This window comes from Python bivittatus, unplaced genomic scaffold, assembly GCF_059951505.1.
Source record: "Python bivittatus isolate LINGU-HERP-01145 unplaced genomic scaffold, Pbiv_v1 ctg000330_np1212, whole genome shotgun sequence".
In the NCBI taxonomy this organism is placed as follows: domain Eukaryota; kingdom Metazoa; phylum Chordata; class Lepidosauria; order Squamata; family Pythonidae; genus Python; species Python bivittatus.
The window spans coordinates 55,116-79,520 of NW_028277058.1; the positions used below are offsets into that span (position 1 = coordinate 55,116).

General features: G+C 43.4%; 1 protein-coding gene across 5 annotated transcripts in view; it reads right to left on the reverse strand.

Moving 5' to 3' along the window:
- ARFGAP3 (ARF GTPase activating protein 3) overlaps window positions 1–24,405 on the reverse strand; it is a 61,268-nt gene that overhangs the window by 8,001 nt on the left and 28,862 nt on the right. For 4 of the 5 annotated variants that reach the window (XM_088141578.1, XM_088141580.1, XM_088141582.1 and 1 more), the window contains 7 exons: window positions 15,902–15,983; window positions 15,380–15,439; window positions 14,610–14,654; window positions 12,217–12,263; window positions 8,403–8,533; window positions 2,255–2,380; window positions 793–915 (listed from right to left, as the gene is read on the reverse strand). In XM_088141578.1, coding sequence (XP_087997704.1) covers window positions 793–915; window positions 2,255–2,380; window positions 8,403–8,533; window positions 12,217–12,263; window positions 14,610–14,654; window positions 15,380–15,439; window positions 15,902–15,983 — 614 coding nt within the window. The remainder of the gene's footprint in view (window positions 1–792; window positions 916–2,254; window positions 2,381–8,402; window positions 8,534–12,216; window positions 12,264–14,609; window positions 14,655–15,379; window positions 15,440–15,901; window positions 15,984–24,405) is intronic. The other variant, XM_088141577.1, reaches the window with a different exon arrangement.

Here is a 24,405-nt window from a genome sequence, read left to right on the forward strand (position 1 = left end):
ACACCTATACTACCCCATAGTATTACTTGGCACGGATGGACAATCCACACACCACTCCTAGTAGTCTTTCTGCAACCACAAGTAGGCATGTTCAAAATGTTTTATCCTTTGGGGAGGCATTTTTGGGGAAAATTTAAAATGGGTATCTTAATTTTCTTCATGCTTTAACAAAAAATAGGCCAATTTTCCCACTTGGGGGATATTTAGAAAACCCAGTGGGCAACTTAAAACTTGCAGAATTTAAATCATCCATTTTGCCCTTTAGAATTCACCCAATGGCATGAAAAAAAAATTGTCACCACTTACTCCAATGATATTGATTCCTGGGAAACACCCTCTCCCCCAAGTTCTCCAATCCTATGTAAGGGAAAGCAAATCTATTCTAATGAAGATGGAAAGCAAAGACAGCCAGGATTATCTATTCAACTGCTGAGTAACAGATCAGCAAGGTGTCAAACACTCGCTAAGTATTTCTAGGACAGACAGGTAAAGATAAACATATCCTTGAGTCAAGCGTGATTCTTGGTGCTATCATGCTGTTTTCTTCTAGAAGTATTCACCTTCTCAATCTAGCCTAAAGCCTTGAGATTTCCTGGTGCTCTCCCACCCCAGAGCCCAGACAGCATTAGTCTGCTACTTGCTGAAACTCTGTATCAGTAGGAAAAGAAAATCTTTGTTTATCAAGATCTATCTTAAAATAAGATCATGGACCCATTATTTTCTAAATAATCAAAATGGCACATGTATGCTAAAAACTATTTTCAAGAGTTTAAAATTAAAATAAATGATTACCTTGAATTGGGGCAAGAAAAATACAAGTCATCTTCATCATTATACTTTTTCCTCGGTTTTGCACTTGTAGGTATTTCTTGTTCTATGATCTGCATATCTGAACTTACCGAATGAGAAATACCACTAGGAAAAAACATGTTTGAAATGTTAGCTTATGAAGGGAAAAAACAAAATCAGACTGAAATCAAAGGTGGTTGACACTCTGTAATTGCAATTGTAATTGCAACACAATCCAGAATAAGAAAAGAAACTTTGTAGCACTAATCCTGTTTCAGGCCTTCTAAGGGTGGGCAACTTGCATCATCACATCCTTGCACTATCCTTTTGGTGACCTGCAGAGCTCCCACTGTAGTTGCTGAACTATGAAAAATAATGTAAACCCCAAAATCAAGGTTAAAAAACAAAGAAAAATGTTAAAAAGAAAAATACCCAATAAAAACAACCTACTGCCCATAAATGTGATGTGCCCCTCCCATTTTTTGGCCCTACAATATATTGTGGCCTTTAATCACTAAAAGGTTGCCAAGAGGTCCTACCTTACACTGTGAGACCAATCTTAAAACATTCTTAAATAGTACTTTAAAAAGCCTTTCCCAAGACCCTGTTGCTTCAAACTCTGATGCCTGGCAAGAAGTCCACAGAGAAGGTGGAGCCCTTGACTTGTCCTGAGGGGTGCCTTTAGAGGGGAAGGTGCTGGCCTTGGAGCAGGGAGACCCAGGTTCCAGTGCCCCGCTCAGCTCCATGGGGGACTCTGGGCCAGCCCCTCCCACTCAGTCCAAGAGGCAGAATGGTCCAAGGGTAAAGGTGCTAGACCAGGAGTGAGGAGACCCAAATTCTAGACCTCTTCAGCCATGAAAGCACCCTGGGGGACTCTGGGCCAATAGCCAGTGTAGAGTAGTACTGAAGATGCAGGACTAGGAGGGAGGAGACCCAGGACCTAGTTTCCTGGACCAGTCACTCACTCTGCCCAACCTGCCTCAGAGGATTGCTGTGGGGAAAAAGAGGAAAAGAATCTTGAATGAACGGCATCTACTAAGCTAAATTAAATTAACACATCTTATTTGAACAACTGAACCGTTCGGCTAGCTTTCTATGGATTCAAAACTTATTATGCACCAACTCTAAATATGCATAAATTATGTGAATACTGGACATCAAACAGCTTGTGACAGGATGTAGCCAAAAATGTCTTGTCTTGTCTTGTCTTCTCTCTTCTCTTTGCTCTGCATATCACCTTGCTCATAATCAGAGTCCATACACACAAACATATAGTCCCTTGATACGTTAAACAAATAATCTGGGGCGGGAAAGAGGGAGTCAACTTGAGGTGGCAGGACTATAAACTCTATTAGACTATTAAACTCTATTATTAGTAGAGGCTATTTAGTACAGCATCTTGGAAAGTGAAAACATATCATGAGATGTACAATATTAAAGTCAATTCTCAGAATCAAACACATACCTTCTCTTACTACTGAATCCCATGCCAAGTCTTTCTACCTCTGTTTTCTTTTTACCAGCCACATTTAATTTTTCATCCCTCATCTGGATTTCAAGATCTTTGTAGGCTAGTCGTAAAGATGATACCCTAAAAAGAAAACCGCACATTCAACCGATATATCTTGAATGAATGCCAGAAAATCTTCCTCACAGAAGTATAAATGAAGTAATGTTTTTCAGTACATAAACCAGAAGTATATGAATCAACTGAGCAAAATTCTTTTTCCTATATTGTTAAAACAGAGAGTTCTACCTTTACATGAGGATCCAAATTTAATCAAACTTTGTATTGGATTTTGGATATTATTTTGCTTCTAAAGGATTAGAAGTAAGGGAATAATAAACAAGAATGGAAAACGTAATTGAAAAATGCAACAGGATCAAGGAGATGTATGGTGAACAGCAGAACTTGAGATAATTTGAAGTAGTAATAAGAAAAAGAGTTTCTGAGCTCAGACTGCAGGAAACAGGACAAAGCTGTCAGATTCAGCTGGCACGGCATGGCAAGGCGAACGCCGCTGCTCGGCTTCACCTAGTCAACTTCACCATCCCAGGCGCTAGCAGCGAAAAAGGGGAAGTTAGCGAAGACCGCGAACTGATTGCTGACACGTGGTGGCACTTAACTCAAACTGCAAGCAGATACTTTGTATCAGCGCCGGCTTCCCTTGAGCGCTGTAGACAAAGAAAAGCACAGAGACTCTGAAGTGAAGCAATCAACAAGCGATTGAGAACTCCCGGCTTTATGCGCAAACAGGAAAACCCAACAAAGGCAACAACAGCACAACCCATAGACACGTGGGTGCAATCAGAAAGACAAAAGCACCGGACTGAATCTGCCATTTGGGCGAGGGGGGATTACTGCGGGTAATCTGTAACTAAGCAATGGGGTAAAGCGCGGGAACGGGGAAACTATAAAATACCATGTAAGCTATGCCAAGCCAACCCTGGCTTTGTCTGTACCTACTTATGTTACACTTGAGTAAACTTCTTTGCTGAACCCACGTGTCACAAGAGTTTTTCTGAGTCGAACAGGGTAAACCTTACATAAAGCCAGAGTTCACCCAGGAGCACTACCCGGTACACACCGAGGAGCGCTCACCTTTTTCCCGTAGCCAGACCGCGAGAGGATCTGATTGACTTCGCCAGGAGATGGCCAGCAGTGGTGAGGGCACGAGCGCGGAGTGGTGAGGAGCCCGGACCAGAGGTTGCAACAGTGAGGCCAGTCCCGAGTGTTCGGCGTCGGGACAGGCCCCAAAGGGTTGAGGAGACATGGAGTCATAGGGAGCCACGGCGCGGGGTCCAGGAGCATAGAGCTGGAAGAGAGGCTGAACCGGATAGAGAGCAACTTCCAGCAGCAGCTGACAGCCATACAGGGCATGCTGCAGGCATGGCTTCGCGGACCTGGAGCCCCATCTGGGGCGGCCACAGAGGGCGGCGCAGAAGCAGGGGCCAGCGCGGGGCCCATGTCCAGGCTGGCGGCGGCAGCCAGCCCTGCAGGAGGCCCGATGGAGGACCAGCGGGCAGCAGAGGCACTCTGGTTCAGGAGCTCGAGGAGCAAGTTCTCGGGGGGATCCTGAGTAACTACCCTGCTTACTCACACAGGATGGGCTCCACCCGGAGATCCCAGAGAGAGCACCGGCAGGGACAACCTGGAGACTCTAGCGGAGTGGACCTGGCTGACAGGGATGGTGGAAGCTGCCTGGGACCGGGTTAAACGAGGGACCTGAGCCCAGGTACCAACCACACCCGACCGTGACGAGGCGGTCCTAGAGGCAAGGTGCAGGAGCCAACGGCGGAGGCTCAATGACGGAGAGGCCCAGCAGACGGTGGGTGCTTGCTACCGTTGCGGAGGGAAGGGGTACCAGGTGGTGCAGTGCCCCTCGGGGCGGGGTGCCCTGACGCACTGCCCAGAGGATGGGGCCCAGCAACCTCCAGCTACCAGAACCCCCAACTGACCCCGGAAGGAGGCAGCAGCTCGCAGAGCGGCATGCGGTGGAGCTGGCTGGCTCGTTTTGAAGTCCAGCTCCGCGAGGGGGGGAGAGCGAGCCAGCAGAAGACGATGGGGGTCTACGCTGAGGCGCACCCCGGAGCAGCCAACGGAGCCGCAGTATGAGGACCCGCTAGGAAACAGGGACTGCTCACCCATGCGGGTCAGGGTCCACCTCAAGGGGGTGAGATCAGGAGCAGAGGTGAACATTGAGGCCCTGCTGGACTCAGGATGTACCCGCTGCCTTATCCCCCTGGTGCTGGCATCCGCGCTGGGGCTCCAAGTGAGGAGACTCAGGGAGCCCATCGCATTCAGCAAGTTGGACGGATCGATGGTGGGGGGGGGCTGGTGCAGTATTGCACTGAGCCGGTTAGCATGACAATTGGGGCCCACCGAGAGGAGCTACGGTTTGTAGTTACCCCAGTGGCCGACCATGCACTGGTGCTGGGCCTGGCATGGCTAAAGCACCAGAACCTGCATGTCGACTGGGCGTCCAAGACCCTGCGGTTCGGTGGCACCACCAGGCAGACCGGGTCGGGCCACGGAGGAGACGCGATGGCAGAGGACCCAGTGAAGCTCGAGGTACCGGCCACAGGAGGGGGAGCCAAGGGATGGAAAGCTGCGGCGGCAACTGGAGTAGTGGCAGCGGGACCCAGGCAACCAATGGCACGTAAGGTGAGGACAAGCACGGTGCTAAGGGCGACTGGAAAGCGAGAGGGGATGGCAGCAGCGGAGATGGCGGCGCCAGGACCAGAGAGCCCAGCGGCAAAGCAGGCGACGGTAGCATTGGCGCTGAGAGCACTGGCAGTAACTGCGGCAGAGTCGACGGTGGTGGAAGCCGAGCAGTCCACACCAGGCGAGGGTGGAGAAGCCAGCAGTAGATCGGGACCCTACCGCGGCCAGGAGCATCTGGAGGTGTTTAGGACCCTGCGGGAGCTGTCACCTAATTTGACTATCCCTGGGACCCAGCTGGTGGTGAGAGGCTTGACCCAAGTCCAGGCGGAGAAGCAGCGGGAGGAAGCAGAGCCGGAGCTGATGCGAGCCTGCGGGAAAGCAGGCAAGAAAGACTCCTGGTTGGCAAGAAATAAAGAATCATTGAAGGGACAAGGGGGCCTGTGGTGGCGCAATGGGAAACTCTATGTGCCGGAGGGTTGCTGTACGGAAGTGCTGGAGAGAGGGCACACCGGCGGAATTGTGGGACATTGTGGATTTGTCAGGACCGCCCACCTCCTGCGTGGGCAGTTCTGGTGGCCATCCCTCAGGAAGGATATGAGGGAACATGTGGCTAGCTGCCCAACATGTGCGACGGCGAGGGGAGAGAAGAAGAATCCTCGGGGACCCTTCCGGCCAGTAATTGACCCGGTCATGGTAAGGCTAGAGCCCCAAAGCCCTAGGAAAGCCCACACAGTTATGGCAGATGGGGGGCAGTACCCCGGTAAGCCCAATTAGAGAGGGGGGATCTCTTTTCAGGGAGGCGGTATGTTGGATTCAGCCGGCACGGCATGGCAAGGCGAACGCTGCTGCTCAGCTTCGCCTAGTCAATTTCACCATCCCAGGCGCTAGCAGCGAGGCGCTTAACTCAAACCACAAGCGGGTACTTTGTATCAGCGCCAGCTTCCCTCAAGCACTGTAGACAAAGGAAAGCGCAGAGACTCTGAAGTGAAGCAATCAACGAGCGATTGAGAACTCCCGGCTTTACGCGCAAACAGGAAAACCCAACAAAGGCAACAACAGCACAACCCATAGACATGTGGGTGCAATCAGAAAGACAAAAGCACCGGACTGAATCTGCCATTTGGGTGAGGGGGGATTACTGCGGTTAATCTGTAACTAAGCAACGGGGTAAAGCGCGGGAACGGGGAAACTATAAGATACCATGTAAGCTATGCCAAGCCAACCCTGGCTTTGTCTGTACCTACCTACGTTACGCTTGAGTAAACTTCTTTGCTGAACCCACGTGTCACGAGAGTTTTTCTGAGTCAAATGGGGTAAACCTTACAAAAGCTACAATCCATAATCAGGAAAAATTGTGGCTATTTTTCGTGATATTGCATGGTAAAAGCAGTTTTTCCAAGTGGCATTTATGTTAAAGCTGCCAATTCTCTTTTCTTTTTGGCAATGCTGGTTGGGAATAATGGAAATTGTATTTGGGAAAGACTGGCCTTACTATATACTGTTACTAGATCATTTACAAATTGGATAGATACTGTAAAAACAAGTGGAGAGAAATGATTTACTCACAAACCTACAGATACAAGTATCAACTAGGATATTAACTGCAACTGCATTCCTCTTACAGAATGTTTCTCTGGCTCTCCACACTCCTGCAAAGCAGATTACAGGAGCTATGCAGAACAGTGTTTGACAGGATTCCAATCTGGGTGAGGATTAGCGTACACGACGCTATAGTATGGAGAGATGGGCAAGACTTACCTCATGGTGGGATGTCTCCCGCTCCCACGCACTGTTTATGATTCTGTCCTATCTTTTCCAGCAGGATTGCAAAGAGGATATTGGAAACATTTGTTTCAGATGTCAATCATCAGAGTTTAACTGTGCCTGTACCTAACTATGGTTAGTTGAAACAAGCTAACTTTTTAAAAATGCAGTTTTTTGCTTGCTTGTTTCTGCTAATCATAGTTAAGATGAGCAGTAGTTTACCCCAATTTAGATATGATGCTAAACTTGGTTAGTCTAAAATGGAAATGAACCTCTTTTTCCTAAGGATTCAAGTAGACAGGAACATAGAGAGTAAGTGGGTTCAAGGGTCATCCAGATTAATTCTCCTAACCAAAAAACCCATAGTATTGTCCCTCTCAATAAAGAAAATATAAGTGCTGCCATTTTAGAAGACATACTTGATAAAAAACAAAACAAAACTCTGAGTGTTTCTGAGCATCTCCAATCTGTATTTGATCAGAGGGTAACTGCTGCAAGTTATGAACATGTAGAACTCTGTACACAAAACGTAACAGTTGAATAATGTAGTGTATGAAATGCACATATTAAGAAAGTATATATGAAGACATTACTGTATTTGATTTTCATAACAAATTTCTAGTTTTGCATTTATCACTGGTACATTTAATGAATCCTTTGTAATGATGCAGAATAGAAATGAACATTTATGAAATATAAAAATGATCTACCAGGAAAGTATGTTAGATCACCATTCATTAAAGAGATAACAAGTAAATGGAAACTGATGGACTTCAGTTAGACAAATGAATAGATATCAGAAGAAATAAAATGATTGTGAAATTTTGTGGTATTCATTCCTAATTTGAAGCCATGCTGCAAAAGCTTTCAATCAGTGTATGTGCTTTGAGTTTTCAGTTACAAAACAAAAATCACACTTACTGTTATTTCTGTCTGACGGCATTAATAAAATCAAAAATATCAGAACATAGTTCTTCAAAGAAAGGTGAATAATTTTTCTAACCTACCTTGAGAAAAAATTTAGTCAAATTGCAACACAAGCATTTAATCAATGTAATTAATAAAGATGCAAAGTAAAGTCATTAAGAATAGCTTGGCATCCCATTTTGACAGAAGGGTTAGTAAATTATAGCAGACATTAAACCTTGATTAATATTTCCATAATTGATAAAGAAATCTGTGTGCTGTTTACAGCATTATTTCCAAATAGCAGCTATGTTTATTTGAATACAATGCCTATACTATCCATGAAAGTAGTGGAAAGGGATATATAGAAAGATAACAGCATAATGCTGAATTTGTTAAAATAAACAGTATATAATGTAGAATGTTTGCTGCATTCTCTCCTCACAACCTAAAACAATTCAAGCATTATTCATGTTTTAATGGAATTTTATTATAATTCTGCTAAGTTTTAATTTGATTATGAAACAAATCTACATGTATTCTAGAAATACATACACACACAGTAAAAACAGCCTATTAAGTTCTAAGTATCAGATGCCTATCAGCTTTAGAAAAATCATGTGATACGATTATTTAGCTGCAGGTCCTGTACCAAAGTAAAACAGGTATCACTCCTAAAGTTCCTTGCATCAGAGGGCATTCAAACATTTGCCACTTCAAATACCCCACATAATATGTAAAGAAAGAATCTAACAGATGCCAAACAAGCTCTACTTACAGTGGTTCTTCCTTCTCTGGTGTTTTCCCAGCTTCCTTCAGTTTATCTACTGCCAGTGCTTGTTTTTCTATCTCATTAAAACTCTTGCTGCTCATTTTCTGGGCCCCCAAACCACCTTTCTTAGCTGCAAGCTTTAACGAGAAAAAGATTCTATACTTAAAATGATGTAAGGGGAAAATAAAAAAGGTGTCACAATACTGGATCATGAAGTTATTTTGTGTTTTCTTTCTTTCAGAACAAAATGGAAAGGAAACAGCTCTAGTAAAGGCAAGGGAAGCCATACAAGCAAGGCCTGGCTTCTACACTCATGATACTTTGTAGCCCTAAGGGCATCCTTATAGCTCTGGATTTGTGATTGCCACTATTGTATTTTGACTGCTGGATGAAGCAAATCTATGGTTAGTTATTACCACAGTATGAAAGAAGGTTCTGATTCTGCTTTGAAAGCAATTAACAAGAAGTTAAATTCAGATGTCATAAAGGTGAGACAAAGGCTACTATAAATTAGGATACATGGAAAGCAATCAGGATGGAAATCTAGAACAACTTAGATGTAGAATTTAGTAAAGCAAGATTGTGAGATGAGTACAAAAATGCATTCTAATTGCACCTGTTTGTATAGCTAATCACATGAAATGCAGCTGGAGCAAGTTACCATATAGAAAAGCAGACTAGGAATGCATACAATTAAGAAAATAGCTCATCAAATTATTACTGCTTGATTCCAAGTCAGTCCTATATAGCATGGAAGTAATTTTGGCAAGTATCTCTCTAAATGGATGTAGAACCCAGCCTAGCGGCATCCGCAGCAAACCACAATGAGGCCAAAGTGACCGCGTGCGCACGGTGCCCTGCCTCATTACTTAATGGCTGTTTCCTGATACACAATTGAAGTATGTAAGTTGCTGCATTTGCATCATGCCATCATCATTCACTTTTCATAATGTGTCTCCCGTTCTATCATAATGGCAACTCTCTAGTTGTGATGGAATGTATCTACGAGGAGGAGAGTGATGTGGGAGATCAAGGCTATCAGGAGGGAGGGGCTGCATTCCAGCAGAGGAAAGGAGACAAAAGACAATATAGCCCGCAAGAGGAGCATGGGAAGAATAAGAGGTTCAGGACAGCCACTCCCTAGAATCTCCCAGGGTATATCCACTAGTTGCTATAGTATACAGTCAGGTCCAGAAATACTGGGACATCGACACAATTCTAACATCTTTGGCTCTATACACCACCACAATGGATTTGGAATGAAACAAACACAATGTGCCTTAACTGCAGACTGTCAGCTTTAATTTGAGGGTATGTACATCCAACTCAGGTGAACAGTGTAGGAATTACAACAGTTTGCATATGTGCCTCCCACTTGTTAAGGGACCAAAAGTAATAGGACAATTGGCTTCTCAGCTGTTCCATGGCCAGGTGTGTGATATTCCCTCAGTACCCCAATTACAATGTGCAGATAAAAGGCCCAGAGTTCATTTCAAGTGTGCTATTTGCATTTGGAATCTGTTGCTGTCAACTAGCAAGATGGGATCCAAAGAGCTGTCACTATCAGTGAAGCAAGCCATCATTAGGCTGAAGAAACAAAACAAACCCATCAGAGAGATAGCAAGAACACTAGGCATGGCCAAAACAACTGTTTGGAACATTCTCAAAAAGAAGGAACGCACCGGTGAGCTCAGCAACACCAAAAGACCCGGGAGACAATGGAAAACAACTGTGGTGGATGACTGAAGAATCCTTTCCCTGGTGAAGAAAACACCCTTCACAACAGTTGGCCAGATCAAGAACTCTCTCTAGGAGGTAGGTGTATGTGTGTCAAAGTCAACAATCAAAAGAAGACTTCACCAGAGTGAATACAGAGGGTTCACCACAAGATGTAAACCATTGGTGAGCCTCAAAAACAGGAAGGCCAGATTAAAGTTTGCCAAACGACATCTAAAAAAGCCTTCACAGTTCTGGAACAACATCCTATGGACAGATGAGACCAAGATCAACTTGTACCAGAGTGATGGGAAGAGAAGAGTATGGAGAAGGAAAGGAACTGCTCATGATCCTAAGCATACCACCTCATCAGTGAAGCATGGTGGTGGTAGTGTCATGGCGTGGGCATGTATGGCTGCCAATGGAACTGGTTCTCTTGTATTTATTGATGATGTGACTGCTGACAAAAGCAGCAGGATGAATTCTGCAGTGTTTCGGGCAATATTATCTGCTCACATTCAGCCAAATGCTGCAGAACTCATTGGACGGCGGTTCACAGTACAGATGGACAATGACCCAAAGCATACTGCAAAAGCAACCAAAGAGTTTTTGAAGGGACAGAAGTGGAATGTTATGCAATAGCCAAGTCAATCACCTGACCTGAATCCCATTGAGCATGCATTTCACTTGCTGAAGACAAAACTGAAGGGAAAATGCCCCAAGAACAAGCAGGAACTGAAGACAGTTGCAGTAGAGGCCTGGCAGAGCATCACCAGGGATGAAACCCACCGTCTGGTGATGTCTATGCGTTCCAGGCTTCAGGCTGTGATTGACTGCAACGGATTTGCAACCAAGTATTAAAAAGGGAAAGTTTGATGTATGATTATTATTCTGTCCCATTACTTTTGGTCCCTTAACAAGTGGGAGGCACATATGCAAACTGTTGTAATTCCTACACCGTTCACCTGAGTTGGATGTACATACCCTCAAATTAAAGCTGACAGTCTGCAGTTAAAGCACATTGTGTTTGTTTCATTCTAAATCCATTGTGGTGGTGTATAGAGCCAAAGATGTTAGAATTGTGTCGATGTCCCAATATTTCTGGACCTGACTGTAGATGTAGTTGGGCAGGACTGATGTCAGGCCCAGCCCAAGAACACGATGAAACACTTCAGTTGAGTAAAGTTCCTTTATTTGGTTATACCTTATAGACAGAATCTTGCCAGACTAAATGTCAGAACCTGCAGCAATTGGAGGAATAGCCAAAAGAGGGCTGATTTATTGGGGATAATAAATGCTGGCTTTGCTTGCTTTGATTCTGCCATTTGTAACAAGGGGCGGCGGGGGGGGGGGGGACTGAAAGAAGACAGAACCAGTGTCATCTCGAAGGCCGGGAAGCAGAGGTGTTATCAGGGTGAGAAATTCACAAGGCCACGACTCGGTGAGAAAGAAATCTGGCGTCAAAGAAGGGGGAGTAGAGGGGGTAAAAGTAGAAGGAAAATTACACGGGCTTTAGTTTTAGCAATGCTTTGCTTAGAGCTGCATGTACCATCCAATAAAGGAGATTTTATCTGAACCAGGCCTGGTTTCATGAGAATTTTTCTGGATTGGGATTTGGACATTGTAGACTTGACACTAAATCTATACTACAGCAACTAGTGGATATACCCTGGGAGATTCTAGGGAGTGGCTATCCTGAAGCTCTTTCTTTCTTTCTTACACGCTCCTCTTGCAGGCTATATTGTCTCTTGTCTCCTTTCCCCTGCTGGAATGCAGCCCCTCCCTGCTGTTAGCTGTGATCTCTCACATCACTCTCCTCCCCGTAGATACATTCCATTACACTAGGTCAATTTAAGAGCTGTGGGTATGAATACCACAAAGGAAGTTTAATTCTCTCCCCACCCCACCCCCACTTCAACTAGTTAATAACAGGATGTCACTTTTTAAAAGAGGATGATATGCATATAGACCTGGCTATTCCTAATTTGATTACTTCAGAACTATACAACTCCATATAATAACTTTCAACAACTATATAAAGAACATGAATCTCTTGAGCAGCCCATTAAAAAAGACATTTGAAAATATCAGTCTAAATACTTACTCCCTTTTTTACTTGATTTGGTTTCTTCTTCATCACACAACTGACTTCTGTAAGAACACACATCCTATGAATTATATATATATCGTAGCATGATGAAATTAGCATTAACTATAATATCTGTAAAAGCATTAAACCACCTGAAGAATTTCCAATTTAACTTAAAGCATTAGAAAAAGTAATACAATATAGTATGGAATTTGATTTCAACATTTAGAAACAACTATAAGAAGCATCATTATAATCAAACCCATAAAAGAGGGGAGAGACAGCAGTACCATAGTGACAACAATTCAGGGAATCAAAAAATATCTTCATTTTTTCCCCCAAAGAACATAAAATACAATCAGCACTGGAAAAAAGGAATCCTTGGCACCTGCTTATAAATCAATCAATACACTTCCAAAGTTCTGTATTTCTCAATAAAAGAATTAAGCATAAAAAGGGAAATATGTTTCTCAAGAATGCCTACATAACAATTTCTCTTGAGGGAAAGTAAGATGACATTCTAAGTTGAATAAAATAATGGAATGTTTGTTATAAGTAAATTACCCTGAAGTTCTACAATAGTTTACCAACTGACACATTAAAGAAAAATAGAATAGTTTTTCAGAATTAGAGTTCTGTCTCAGCAGCCTTTTCTTTTAATGTCATAAACCTTGGGGGGTGCGCATTGTTATAATGGTGCTTCAACAGATGGCAATGCCTGGCCAGCCCTGGCTGATCTCAGAAGCCAAGTGGGAGTGGTCTGACACCAAGAAACCCCAGGACTATAGATGAGACTGGGAACCCCCATCTCAAACAAACAAACAAAAATCTGAAAGGAGGTCATGACAAACTGAGTTGGTAGCTTTGCCAAGAAAACTACACAGATGCAGTCACCAGGCATTGAGCTTGATTTGATATCTTGGCCTTTATTAATAATTCCTGTGCCATATTGCAGCAGGGGCAGGGAAATTAACCAGTGTGTTACTTTTTAAATAATTATGCAGGTCAAAATAGATACATCTTGTTTTTCAAAGGAAATTTTATTAACTATGGCATTAGGACTAGACTAAAGGGTACCTGATACATTAATGGTACATCAAACAATATATGCATTTAGCAAATATGAGAATGAAGTATTACTACCAGATCTGCATTTCTGGCTGATCACCATTTTTCTGCACTTTGTCAGAACAAGTAGAAATGATAACAGAATGGTAATGTGATAAAAACAATAGATTGCAACTACAGAGTACCTAGCTACTTTCATATGAGGAAGTAAAGGGAAAAGCTAAGAGAACTGAGAAAGAAAGAGGAGTGAGGCAGTTGATAAAAGGAGGGGAAAGGAAAAGAAAAGGAGATAATTAGTACATAGAAAAGATAAGACACTTGTCACCCTTGTAAAAAACCAGGCAGTCATTCTGTAAATAATCATGGAATTCTGTACCTCTAAACAGATAAACTTAGACCCCATATTATCTGGTCATACGATTTATTGCATAATACAATTTTAACTATTTATGAATAGTCCTCCAAATAAATGACAGCCAGAACATAATACTTCCCCATATTTAAGATGCAACTTAAGTTTGTCAGGAAAACAACTGACAAAAGAGAAGACAACCTCAGTATGGGAACTCTGAATATTTTGAGGTAATGGCAGAATTATGCCATTTCATACCAAGTAAACCCAGTTCTGTTACATGGGTCTTTTTACACAAATTATTCAGGTGTACAAGATTTAAGTATCAATGACATCCACATCTATCTTTGCTGAGACAGTAAATCTACAAACAGATCAGTCTTATGAATCAGATTCTGTATGGTAATCTAGGCTGCTGAAGGGAAAAATAAAAATCCACTGAAGATCTAAGTACTTCATTCTGTGTATAAACTATTAAAATTATGGTGACATTTCCAGCTCATAATAACCTCCTTCAGGGACAGGAGAAAATCGAATCCCCATATAACAGAGTAGAATAGAATTCTTTCTTAAGGTCAAAGGCCAGTAACCTGAATAGCCTACAAGCAATAAACTGTCCAGAAAATGTAATAAATAGATATTAACACTATAAAACAGATAACAGAGCATTCATCACCTATTACTAGACCTCTGTCTAGACACTTGCATGCAAACTGGTTTTGGGTCTCCAGAGGAAAGCCACCTTAAATATGTAACACGTTAAATACTGAGCTACCAAATAAATCTCATCACTCTTTAGTTACTTCAATAAAAACAGGAAAAAAGTTAAGATTCGGAAGCAAGAGAAAATTGAAAAAGAAATTAGAAGCATGTAGATATATTTGCTGGAACTGATAATGCAAACTAAGGAAATTAATATAATGTTTTATTCCACAGAAGTGTGTGGAAACTGAAGCAGCAAAACAGGATAACTAAAACATCCAGTCACCTTTGTTAGGTGCAGTGCCTGAAGTATTTATATTCTCCGAGTTGGCTAAAATAAGAGATAAAAAATACATATCACTAACTAAACAAACATCTGCATTTATACAAGACTGCAGCTGTGTTGATCCTAGAGCCAATCTACCAAATTCCCCCCCCCCCCCCAAAAGCATATGGTTCTGATGTCTGGGAGTTGTACCATTTCAGAATGATGGAAGAAACAATTTAAGTTCCTCCATGTTACAGGAACATACCTGTGACAAGTTAGCATATCTTTGGTCTCCTACAGTAAGGGAGGTTTTGGTTTGTTTATTCATTTAAATTTTCCCCTTGAATACTGATATAGTTTAAACAGGGATGCACCATGTCAACTGAAAAGCAAGCATCAGGAATGAAGATCCAGAATACTCAAAGTGGAAAGGTATTCTGGCTGAATTGCAAAAATACTGAGCATGTATCCAGAACTGTGGCTCTATTATATGGTGCTACTCACCACATCCCCAAAGAAACACAGCTTCAAATAAGCCAGATGTTATTGGAAGAAACACAAATTGTTGAAAAACTTCTGTTCTAAAACATGTCTCAGTAATATATGTGTAGCAGTGATGTGCAAATCTGACTCACATGCATTTTCCAAATTCTAGTAATAGTAAGCTGTTGAGGGGTGGGCTAATTTTTATTATGAATTTGCTGACAAGTCGGCAAACATAATGTACTGTTTTCTCCAACCTGATACATCTTTAGACATTAAGAGATCTTTTCTTCTGGATTGTTTACCTAAAGAAGCTTGAGGTGATACACTAAGGTAATCGACACTTGGTCCATGTTCTGGATCTTCTAGAAATATAAAGAGTAAAAATATAAATATTAAGGACTAATTATTAATACAGTTCTAGATTCTTGACTCACATACAGTCAATGTGATTTTCTGTTTTCCCAATCAATCAACTCTATTCTCACCTATTTGAATTAAAGTCAGTCACGGTATGCAGAAAATTTATCTGGATCTGAACTGATTATAATAGGTAAATTTAAAGTATCTTTTTGTCAGACAGTGTGTCATATTTGTAGAAGTTTTCATGTGTGACAATAAATGGCATGGGTGACAAAGCAGCAAAAATTATCTAGTTTTTTGTAAGTACTTTTGTATAGGTTCTTAAAAGCAACATAAAGCTATCTGCTACTTATCAATCAATCAACCTTATAAAAATTAAGGGCACAAAGTCAACAGGATTTAGGAGTTTTACATTTTTCCTACATTCTGCCGCACATTTTAGAAATGAGGTTGCTAAACTATACCACTTTTGGTTTCTGGATTATTTTCTGAAGAATTCTGCTGTGGATTAATTGTTTTCTGTTGGGATGCTTCCCAATCAATAACCTACAAAAAAGAAAAACCAACAATTAGCGGTGTGAAGTCCAAAGAATTAGAATTAAAATTAAGCTAATCAGAATTAGTTTAGGTACAGACTAATTTTCATAGCTGAAGAATCATATTTAATATGAGTAATGAAGAAGCTTTGGTTTTAAGTTCCAGGTATTTATGGTAGTGCCAATAGTAGAGAATATATGTAGCTCAGGATTGAACTGTGGAGTCCTTGGGGTTCTCTGAGCTTGGTTGTTTTCTTGCAGACATTTCATTACCCAACTAGGTAACAACTTCAGTACTAGAAGGGAGTGGAGATTGTTCTCTGTTTATATACAGGTGAAACTCGAAAAATTAGAATATCGTGCAAATGTTCATTTATGTCAGTAAGGCAACTCAAAAGGTGAAACCAATATATGAGATAGACGCATTACATGCAAAGCGAGATATCTCAAGCCTTACTTTGGTATAATTGTGATGATTATGGCGTACAGCTTATGAAAACCCCAAATCCACAATCTCAGAAAATTAGAATATTACATGACATCAATAACACAAGGATTGGAAATAGAACAATATTGGACCTCTGCAAAGTATAAGCATGCATATGTACTCAGTACTTGGCTTGGGCCCCTTTTGTAGCAATGACTGCCGCAATGCGGCGTGGCATGGATGCTATCAGCCTGTGGCACTGCTGAGGTGTTATGGAAGACCAGGATGCTTCAATAGCGGCCTTCAGCTCCGCTGCATTGTTCAGTCTCATGTCCCTCATCTTTCTCTTGGCAATGATTCTCTATGGGGTTCAGGTCAGGCGAGTTTGCTGGCCAATCAAGCACAGTAATCCCATGGTCACTGAACCAGGTTTTGGTACTTTTGGCAGTGTGGGCAGGTGCCAGGTCCTGCTGGAAAATGAAGTCAGCATCCCCATAAAGCTCGTCTGCGGAAGGAAGCATGAAGTGCTCCAAAATCTCCTGGTAGATGGCTGCGTTGACCCTGGACTTAATGAAGCACAGTGGACCAACACCAGCAGATGACATGGCTCCCCAAATCAACATAGACTGTGGAAACTTCACATTGGACTTCCAGCATCGTGCATTGTGTGCCTCTCCATTCTTCCTCCAGACTCTGGGTCCTTGGTTCCCAAATGAGATGCAAAAGTTGCTCTCATCAGAAAAAAGGACTTTAGACCACTGGGCAACAGACCAGTTCTTTTTTTCTGTAGCCCAGGTAAGACGCTTCTGACGTTGTTTGTTGTTCAGGAGCGGCTTGACAAGAGGAATACGACATTTGAAGTCCATGTCCAGGATCCGTCTGTGTGTGGTGGCTCTTGATGCACTAACTCCAGCCTCAGTCCACTCCTTGTGAAAGTCCCCAACACTTTTGAATGGCCTTTTCCTGACAATCCTCTCCAGGCTGCGGTCATCCCTGCTGCTTGTGCACCTTTTTCTTCCACACTTTTCCCTTCCACACAACCTTCTATTGATGTGCTTTGATACAGCACTTTGGGAACATCCAACTTCTTTTGCAATTACCTTTTGGGGCTTTCCCTCCTTATGGAGGGTGTCAATGATGGTTTTCTGCACAACTGTCAGGTCAGCAGTCTTTCCCATGCTTGTGATTCCTACTGAACCAGACTGAGAGACCATTTAAAGGCTCAGGAACCCTTTGCAGGTGTTATGGATTCATTAGCTGATTAGAGTGGGACACTTTGAGCCTAGAATATTGAACCTTTTCACACTATTCTAATTTTCTGAGATTGTGGATTTGGGGTTTTCATAAGCTGTACGCCATAATCATCACAATTATACCAAAGTAAGGCTTGAGATATCTCGCTTTGCATGTAATGCGTCTATCTCATATATTGGTTTCACCTTTTGAGTTGCCTTACTGACATAAATGAACATTTGCACGATATTCTAATTTTTCAAGTTTCACCTGCTCAGTAGCTTGCCCTGTCAGTGTTGGAGGGGGTGTTTTTTTCCCCACCTGGTAGTTCCTAGATTAGGCTGTTGTTTACTATTTGATTGAATGTCTGAGTTGGTAGTCCTTGATTACTGTTTAAATTTGATTAAAATTGTTTACTGCTTGATTGTTTGTCTGGTGTTAATCCTGGTGTTAATCCCTGCTTATCTGGGTGTTGATTGCTGGCAAGGAGGTGTTCTGGTCTTTTTGTTTCCTTTTGTTCCTTTTGTTTCTGTCCTACAAAGCTGTTATAGTCCTTACAGTGTATTTTGTAGATGACTCCTGAGGACAGCAACAGGCACTATGTAGGACAGCTCAGGATGACTCCTGAGGACTGTAACAGCCACTATACAGGACAGACAGGCCGAAGACTAGCAGAACACATGCATGAACACCAACTAGCAGTCAGAAGACATGATGAAAATTCCTTAATCTCACAACAAATGGACAGGCTCAACCATAGTTTCAACTGGGAAACTGTTAGCATCTTAAACCAAGCTAAATCCAAAAATGTGAGGGAATTCCTAGAAGCTTGGTATTCAGACAAGTCAGCCATCCACAGGCACATAGAGATAAACAACCTTTACAAACCATTCAAAAGAAACAATAGAAAGGAAACAAAAAGACCAGAACACCTCCTCGCCAGCAATCAACATCCAGATAAGCAGGAATTAACACCAGGATTAACACCAGACAAACAATCAAGCAGTAAACATCAGCCTAATCAAGGAACTACCAAGGAGAAAACAACATCTCCACCAACACTAACAGGGCAAGCTACTGTACAGTCGTGTGAAAAAGAAAGTACATCCTCTTTGAGTTCTATGGTTTTACGTATCAGGACATAATAAAAATCATCTGGTCCTTAGCAGTTTTCAAAAGGAGGTAAATACAACTTCAGATGAACAACAACACATGACGTATTACACAATGTCATCATTTATTTTACAAAAAGAAAGCCAAAATGGAAAAGCTATGGGTGAAAAACTAAGTACAGTGGTACCTCGGGATACGAACGCCTCTACTAACAAACCTTTTGGGTTATGACCAGCTCCGGCCACAAAAATTAACCTCAATGTGCGAACTCCGCCTTGGGGTACGGTCATTTTTCCGCCCTGACATGTGGTCCGCGGCCATTTTTCCCCCCCGACACGTGGTCCGCGGCCGTTCTCCCGCCGCGCCGAGCCGTTCTCCCGCCGCGCCGCGCCCGGCTTTTCTCCCGCCACGCCGCACCCGGACTTTTTCCCACCGCACCGCGCGGTGCCTGGCTGTTCTCCTGCTGCGCCGCACCACGCGGCGCCCAGCCGTTCTCCCGCCGCGCCGCACCCGGCCTTTCTCCCGCCGCGCCGTGCCTGGCCATTCTCCCGCCGCGCCATGCGGCGCCCGGCTGTTCTCCTGCCACGCCGCGCCCGGCCTTTTTCCCACCGCGCCGCCCGGCTGTTCTCCCGCTGCGCCACACCACGCGGCGCCCAGCCATTCTCCCACCACGCGGCGCCCAGCCATTCTCCCACCGCACCGCGCCCAGCCTTTCTTCCGCCGCGATGTGCTGCGCCTGGCCGTTCTCCCGCCGCGTCATGCCTGGCCGTTCTCCCACCGCACCGCGCTGCGCCCGGCCATTCTCCCGCCACGCCGCTAAGAGCCTATGAAGAGGCTAAGTAGCAGCCAGGTGCTGCTAATCAAATGCCCTTGATCAATTGATCATCAGCAAGTGTGACTACCTCTATAAAAGCGGAAGTTTTAGGAGTTTTGAGTATTGAGGTGTGTGTTAACACAATGCCAAAGAGTAAAGACATCAGCAATGATCTTAGAGAAGCAATTGTTGCTGCCCATCAATCTGGGAAGGGTTATAAGGCCATTTCCAAACAATTTAACATCCATCATTCTACAGTGAGGAAGATTATTCACAAGTGGAAAACATTCAAGACAGTTGCCAATCTTCCCAGGAGTGGATGTCCCAGCAAATTCGCCCCAAGGCCCGACCGTGCAATGCTCAGAGAAATTGCAAAAAATCCAAGAGTTACATCTCAGACTCTACAGGCCTCAGTTAGCATGTGTCTATCGTTCTTTCCCACGTATGCTTAAACCGCTGTGGTTCTGCCATTCTGGAAGGAGGGGGGAAGAAGCTTAGAGCTCGATGCAGGCAAGCCATATCCGGAACCATCAGGGACAATTAAGAACCTAGCAACAGAGGAAATCGGAGAGCCTTGACACCCTGAGCAAAAAGGACTAATCATTGAGGGGGAAAGGAAAGGGCTTTAAATTTGGGGTTTGGCTGGGGGGGATTTAGTTCCAGCTATTTCTTTTTGCTATATCATAGTGTGCTTCTGTTTTTTTAGTAAAACTTATCTCTGAACCTGTATCGGTTTCGATGAGGATTGCTTTTATTGAGGACTGAGCGCAGTCCTGACAGCATGTTAAATGTTAAAGTTCATGACACTACAATTAGAAAAAGACTGAACAAGTATGGTTTGTTTGGAAGGGTTGCCAGGAGAAAGCCTCTTCTCTCTAAAAAAGAACATGGCAGTACGATTTAGGTTTGCAAAGTTGCATCTGAACAAATCACGAGACTTCTGGAACACAGTCCTTTGGACAGATGAGACCAAAGTGGAGAATGTTTGGCCATAATGCACATCACCATGTTTGGCAAAAACCAAACATAGCATATCAGCACAAACATCTCATACCAACTGTCAAGCACGGTGGTGCAGGGGTGATGATTTGGGCTTGTTCTGCAGCCCCAGGATACCTGGGCACCTTGCAGTCATTGAGTTGAAGGGCATTATTTTAATATATGATTTTATATTCTCTCTATATATTTCAAATAATGTATAAACATACATGTAACAGTGCACTCTATCTTACTTATAAAGGGTTAACTTGCTTTTGCCTTCCAAGAGAGCACAGCATTCCCCCACCCCATTTCCTTTAGAAACAATTAGCCAGATGCCTGACTGCCTTTGAAGCTATAAATTAGATCACTACCAGGCAAAGAAAAGTGCCAGAAGTTTCGAATTCCAAAGAAGAGATAAGGACCGACATGGGGTGTTTCCTTGGTAACCAGAAGAAAAAAGTTAAACTTAGATTCACCTCTTTAGGACCCACCTTTACTCCTCCCTAGACCATCCCAAAAATCCCTTGTATGGGTATGAGGGGATGTACTATTTGAATACATTTGTAACTGTCTATAAATTCCTGATGTTTGCTTTTGCAAGGTGTGATTCAATCAGCATTCATTGCCACTGTGTTGATTGGGTTCACCCAGATATGTCTTGGCCAAAATATATCTGTTTACTCTCAAGGAAGCCTCGTCTCAAGTTCTATTTGGTTCTCTGAACTTGAGTAAACAAATAAACAAAGGCGAGTGCCTAACATTTTCTGGGGAGCCAGCCAGGAGTCCCGAAGGCGGGGATTCCTTGGGGTAGGCTGCTTTTAGCCCCCCTCTGCATTGCCTTCACTACAGCGGAGAAAATCGACAGGGACCATTCATCAACGTCAAGCGCGCGCCTGGAAGGTTTTCCAGTGACCTTGTGCTGGCCACCATTGGCAGACTCTGCTCCAGCTGAGCCTGAACGCTCAAAATCGAGGCTTCTCTTATATCTGTTGTATAAAGACGGATTTGGGGAAACCGGAAAGGGGTGAGTATGCTTTTATTAGGTGGGGAGAGCTGCCTTGTGAGTGCGTGAGTGAGACGTGGGAAATTCCATTAGGGGCTTGCCCACGAAGCGAGTGCGGTATGTGTGCTTGTTGGAATATATTGTTCTAGAGGAGGATTTTGTATTAGGGGGAGCACACCGTTTCACGGAGAAGGATTTTATATTAGGAAGGGTGACTGGCCAGACCCCGAGCCGATGGAAAGGCCCGAGAAATTCCTAAAAATCCCGAGCTGAAACCCTGTGTCGACAGAAAGACTGATGGGACAAGAAAATAAAAAGCCCGAGAAATTCTCCAAGGTGCAGTTCTCAGAAATCCCAAGTTGAAGGAAAAACCCGAGAAATCCTCTAGGTGGCGCCAAAACCCAAGCCGAGGGAAAGGCTTAGGAGAAAAAGAAAAGAGAAAAAAGGAATCACAAGGCTTGGAAGTAATTTTTAGAAAAAGAAATAAAAAGAGAAATAGAAAATAGAAAAAGAAAAAAGTGGCAAAACTTTGTATTTTTTTATTTTGCTGTCAGTCTTATCATCAGAAGAAAAACGCCAAGTGCTTAAAGCAGCTACTGACGCTTACACAGCTGCAAAAGAAATTTGGACGCACAGGCTGGCCGCCCACTGGGTGCTTGGCCAGCCGCCCAGGATGTCCTGGTGCCCAGTTATGAGGCTAACCCCAATACCCCAGATGGAGCACTTGTTTTGGAAAGGGTTAGAACTGCTTTCCTTCAGGGACTGCGTTTGGGTGTGCCAAAGACAGTGAATTTTCATCGTGTCCACCAAATTGTTCAGGAACCTAAAGAATCCCCTATGGAATTCCTGACACGCCTTAAAGATGGCTACTGCCGCTTCACTGATCTTGACCCAGAAGCCCCTGCCAATGAAGTTATGATTAAAGCTGCTTTTGTTGGCCAAAGTGCTCCAGATATTAAGAAAAAGCTCCAGAAGTTACCTGCCCCATCAACCCAAAATTTTGAAACTCTTATCCAGATGGCTTTCACTGTTTATTCTCAGAGAGAGCTCGAAGATTGAAAAAAGAAGAAGAAGAAGAAGAAGAAGAAGAAGAAGAAGAAGAAGAAGAAGAAGAGGAGGAGGAGGAGGAAGAGGAAGAGGAAGAGGAAGAGGAAGAGGAAGAGGAAGAGGAAGAGGAAGAGGAAGAGGAAGAGGAAGAGGAAGAGGAAGAGGAAGAGGAAGAGGAAGAGGAAGAGGAAGAGGAAGAGGAAGAGGAAGAAGAAGAAGAAGAAGAAGAAGAAGAAGAAAAGAGAATGCATAAACAAGCATCTCTTCTTGCACTGGCCATTCGCCCACAAAGCAAAGGGAGGCAGGAATCCTCCCTCTCAGAGACTCATACAGAAAGACCAATGTGCAAAAATGGATAAATTGGCCACTGGAAAAATGAATGTTTGTGGAATGCCAAGCCTGATGCCCAACCTTCAAGGGCCAACAGAGGCTGAAAAGGACCAACACTGCAAGGCCAAGAACCACAGAGAAGCAGACCTCAAAACTCCCAGCAAAGGTCTGGACCCCCCTTCTCTCTTTTAAGTGCTCAAGCCTCTAAATTTTACCCTGAGAACAGTTCATATTAAAGGGACTCCAGAGGACTTTTGTTTTGCCCCGATCCTCTGGTTGAGTTAAATGTCAATCCTATCATTTTCTCATTGATACAGGTGCAACTTATAGTGTTTTAAATGACAAAAATATCCCTTGCCTGACCACTTCCTCTGCTCCTGTAATTGGTGCAACAGGAGTTATGGAAATGGCACCAATCAGCCAACCTCTTTCAGTTGTTGCTCCCAGGGACCTCAATTGGATTGTTCTTTTTTGCTCATGCCACATTGTCCCATCAACCTCCTTGGTCGGGACCTATTAGGAAAATTAAGAGCTACCATTCAATTCAATGATCAAGGCTTGAGTCTTCACATTCCCCCAGGACACTTATCTTTGTTTTTTATCCAAGCCAACTGAAGCCAGCCCACTTAACACCCAGATTGACCCACGGTTGTGGTATCAAGGGAAACCAGGGTTTGCTCAGTTTGCCAAGCCCCACATGGCTCAGTTGTTCCCTGAGGCACAACCCATCTCAATCAAGCAATATCCTATCAGACAGGAAGCACGCCTGGGAATTAAAACATTGACTTTTTTTGGAAAAATGGCCTGTTGATTCCTATTCAATCTTATTGGTCAACGCCTATTTTCCCGGTCCCCAAGCAAGATGGCTCCTGGAGGATGGTTCTTAACCTTAGAGAGGTCAATAGGAGGGTTCAACCGTTGCACCAGGTTGTGGCCAACCCTTACACTGTATTGACCACCTTGTCTAGTACAGGAAAGAAATGTCAGCTTTCCTGGACAAGGCTCCCCCAGGGGTACAGAAACAGCCCTACAGCGTTTGCTGCTGCGTTGTCCCAAGATTTAAAGGACTTTTCCCCCAATGGGAATTCTCTGCTTCTTTATGTTGATGATCTCCTTTTAGCTGGAAAGACTAAAGAAGCCATAGAAACCACCTCTGTATTTTTCCTCAATCACCTTGCTGTTAAAGGATATTCTGGGTATTCCCTCCTTGCCAAGCCTCTTTACCAACTCACTCAGAAGGATATGGCTTGGGAATGGACTGGAGAACATCAATCTGCTTGGCAGGACCTAAAAGACTCTCTTGCTAGAGCTGTGGCCCTTGCCCTTCCTGATCAGTCTAAAGGCTTTGTTTGTTATTGAAAAACAAGGATGCACACTAGGAGTCCTTACCCAGAAATTAAGACCTGAAAAGGATTCCTATTGCTTATCTATCCAAAATCATGGATGCTGTGGTAAAAGGCTGGCCTTCCTGCCTTCGTACAATT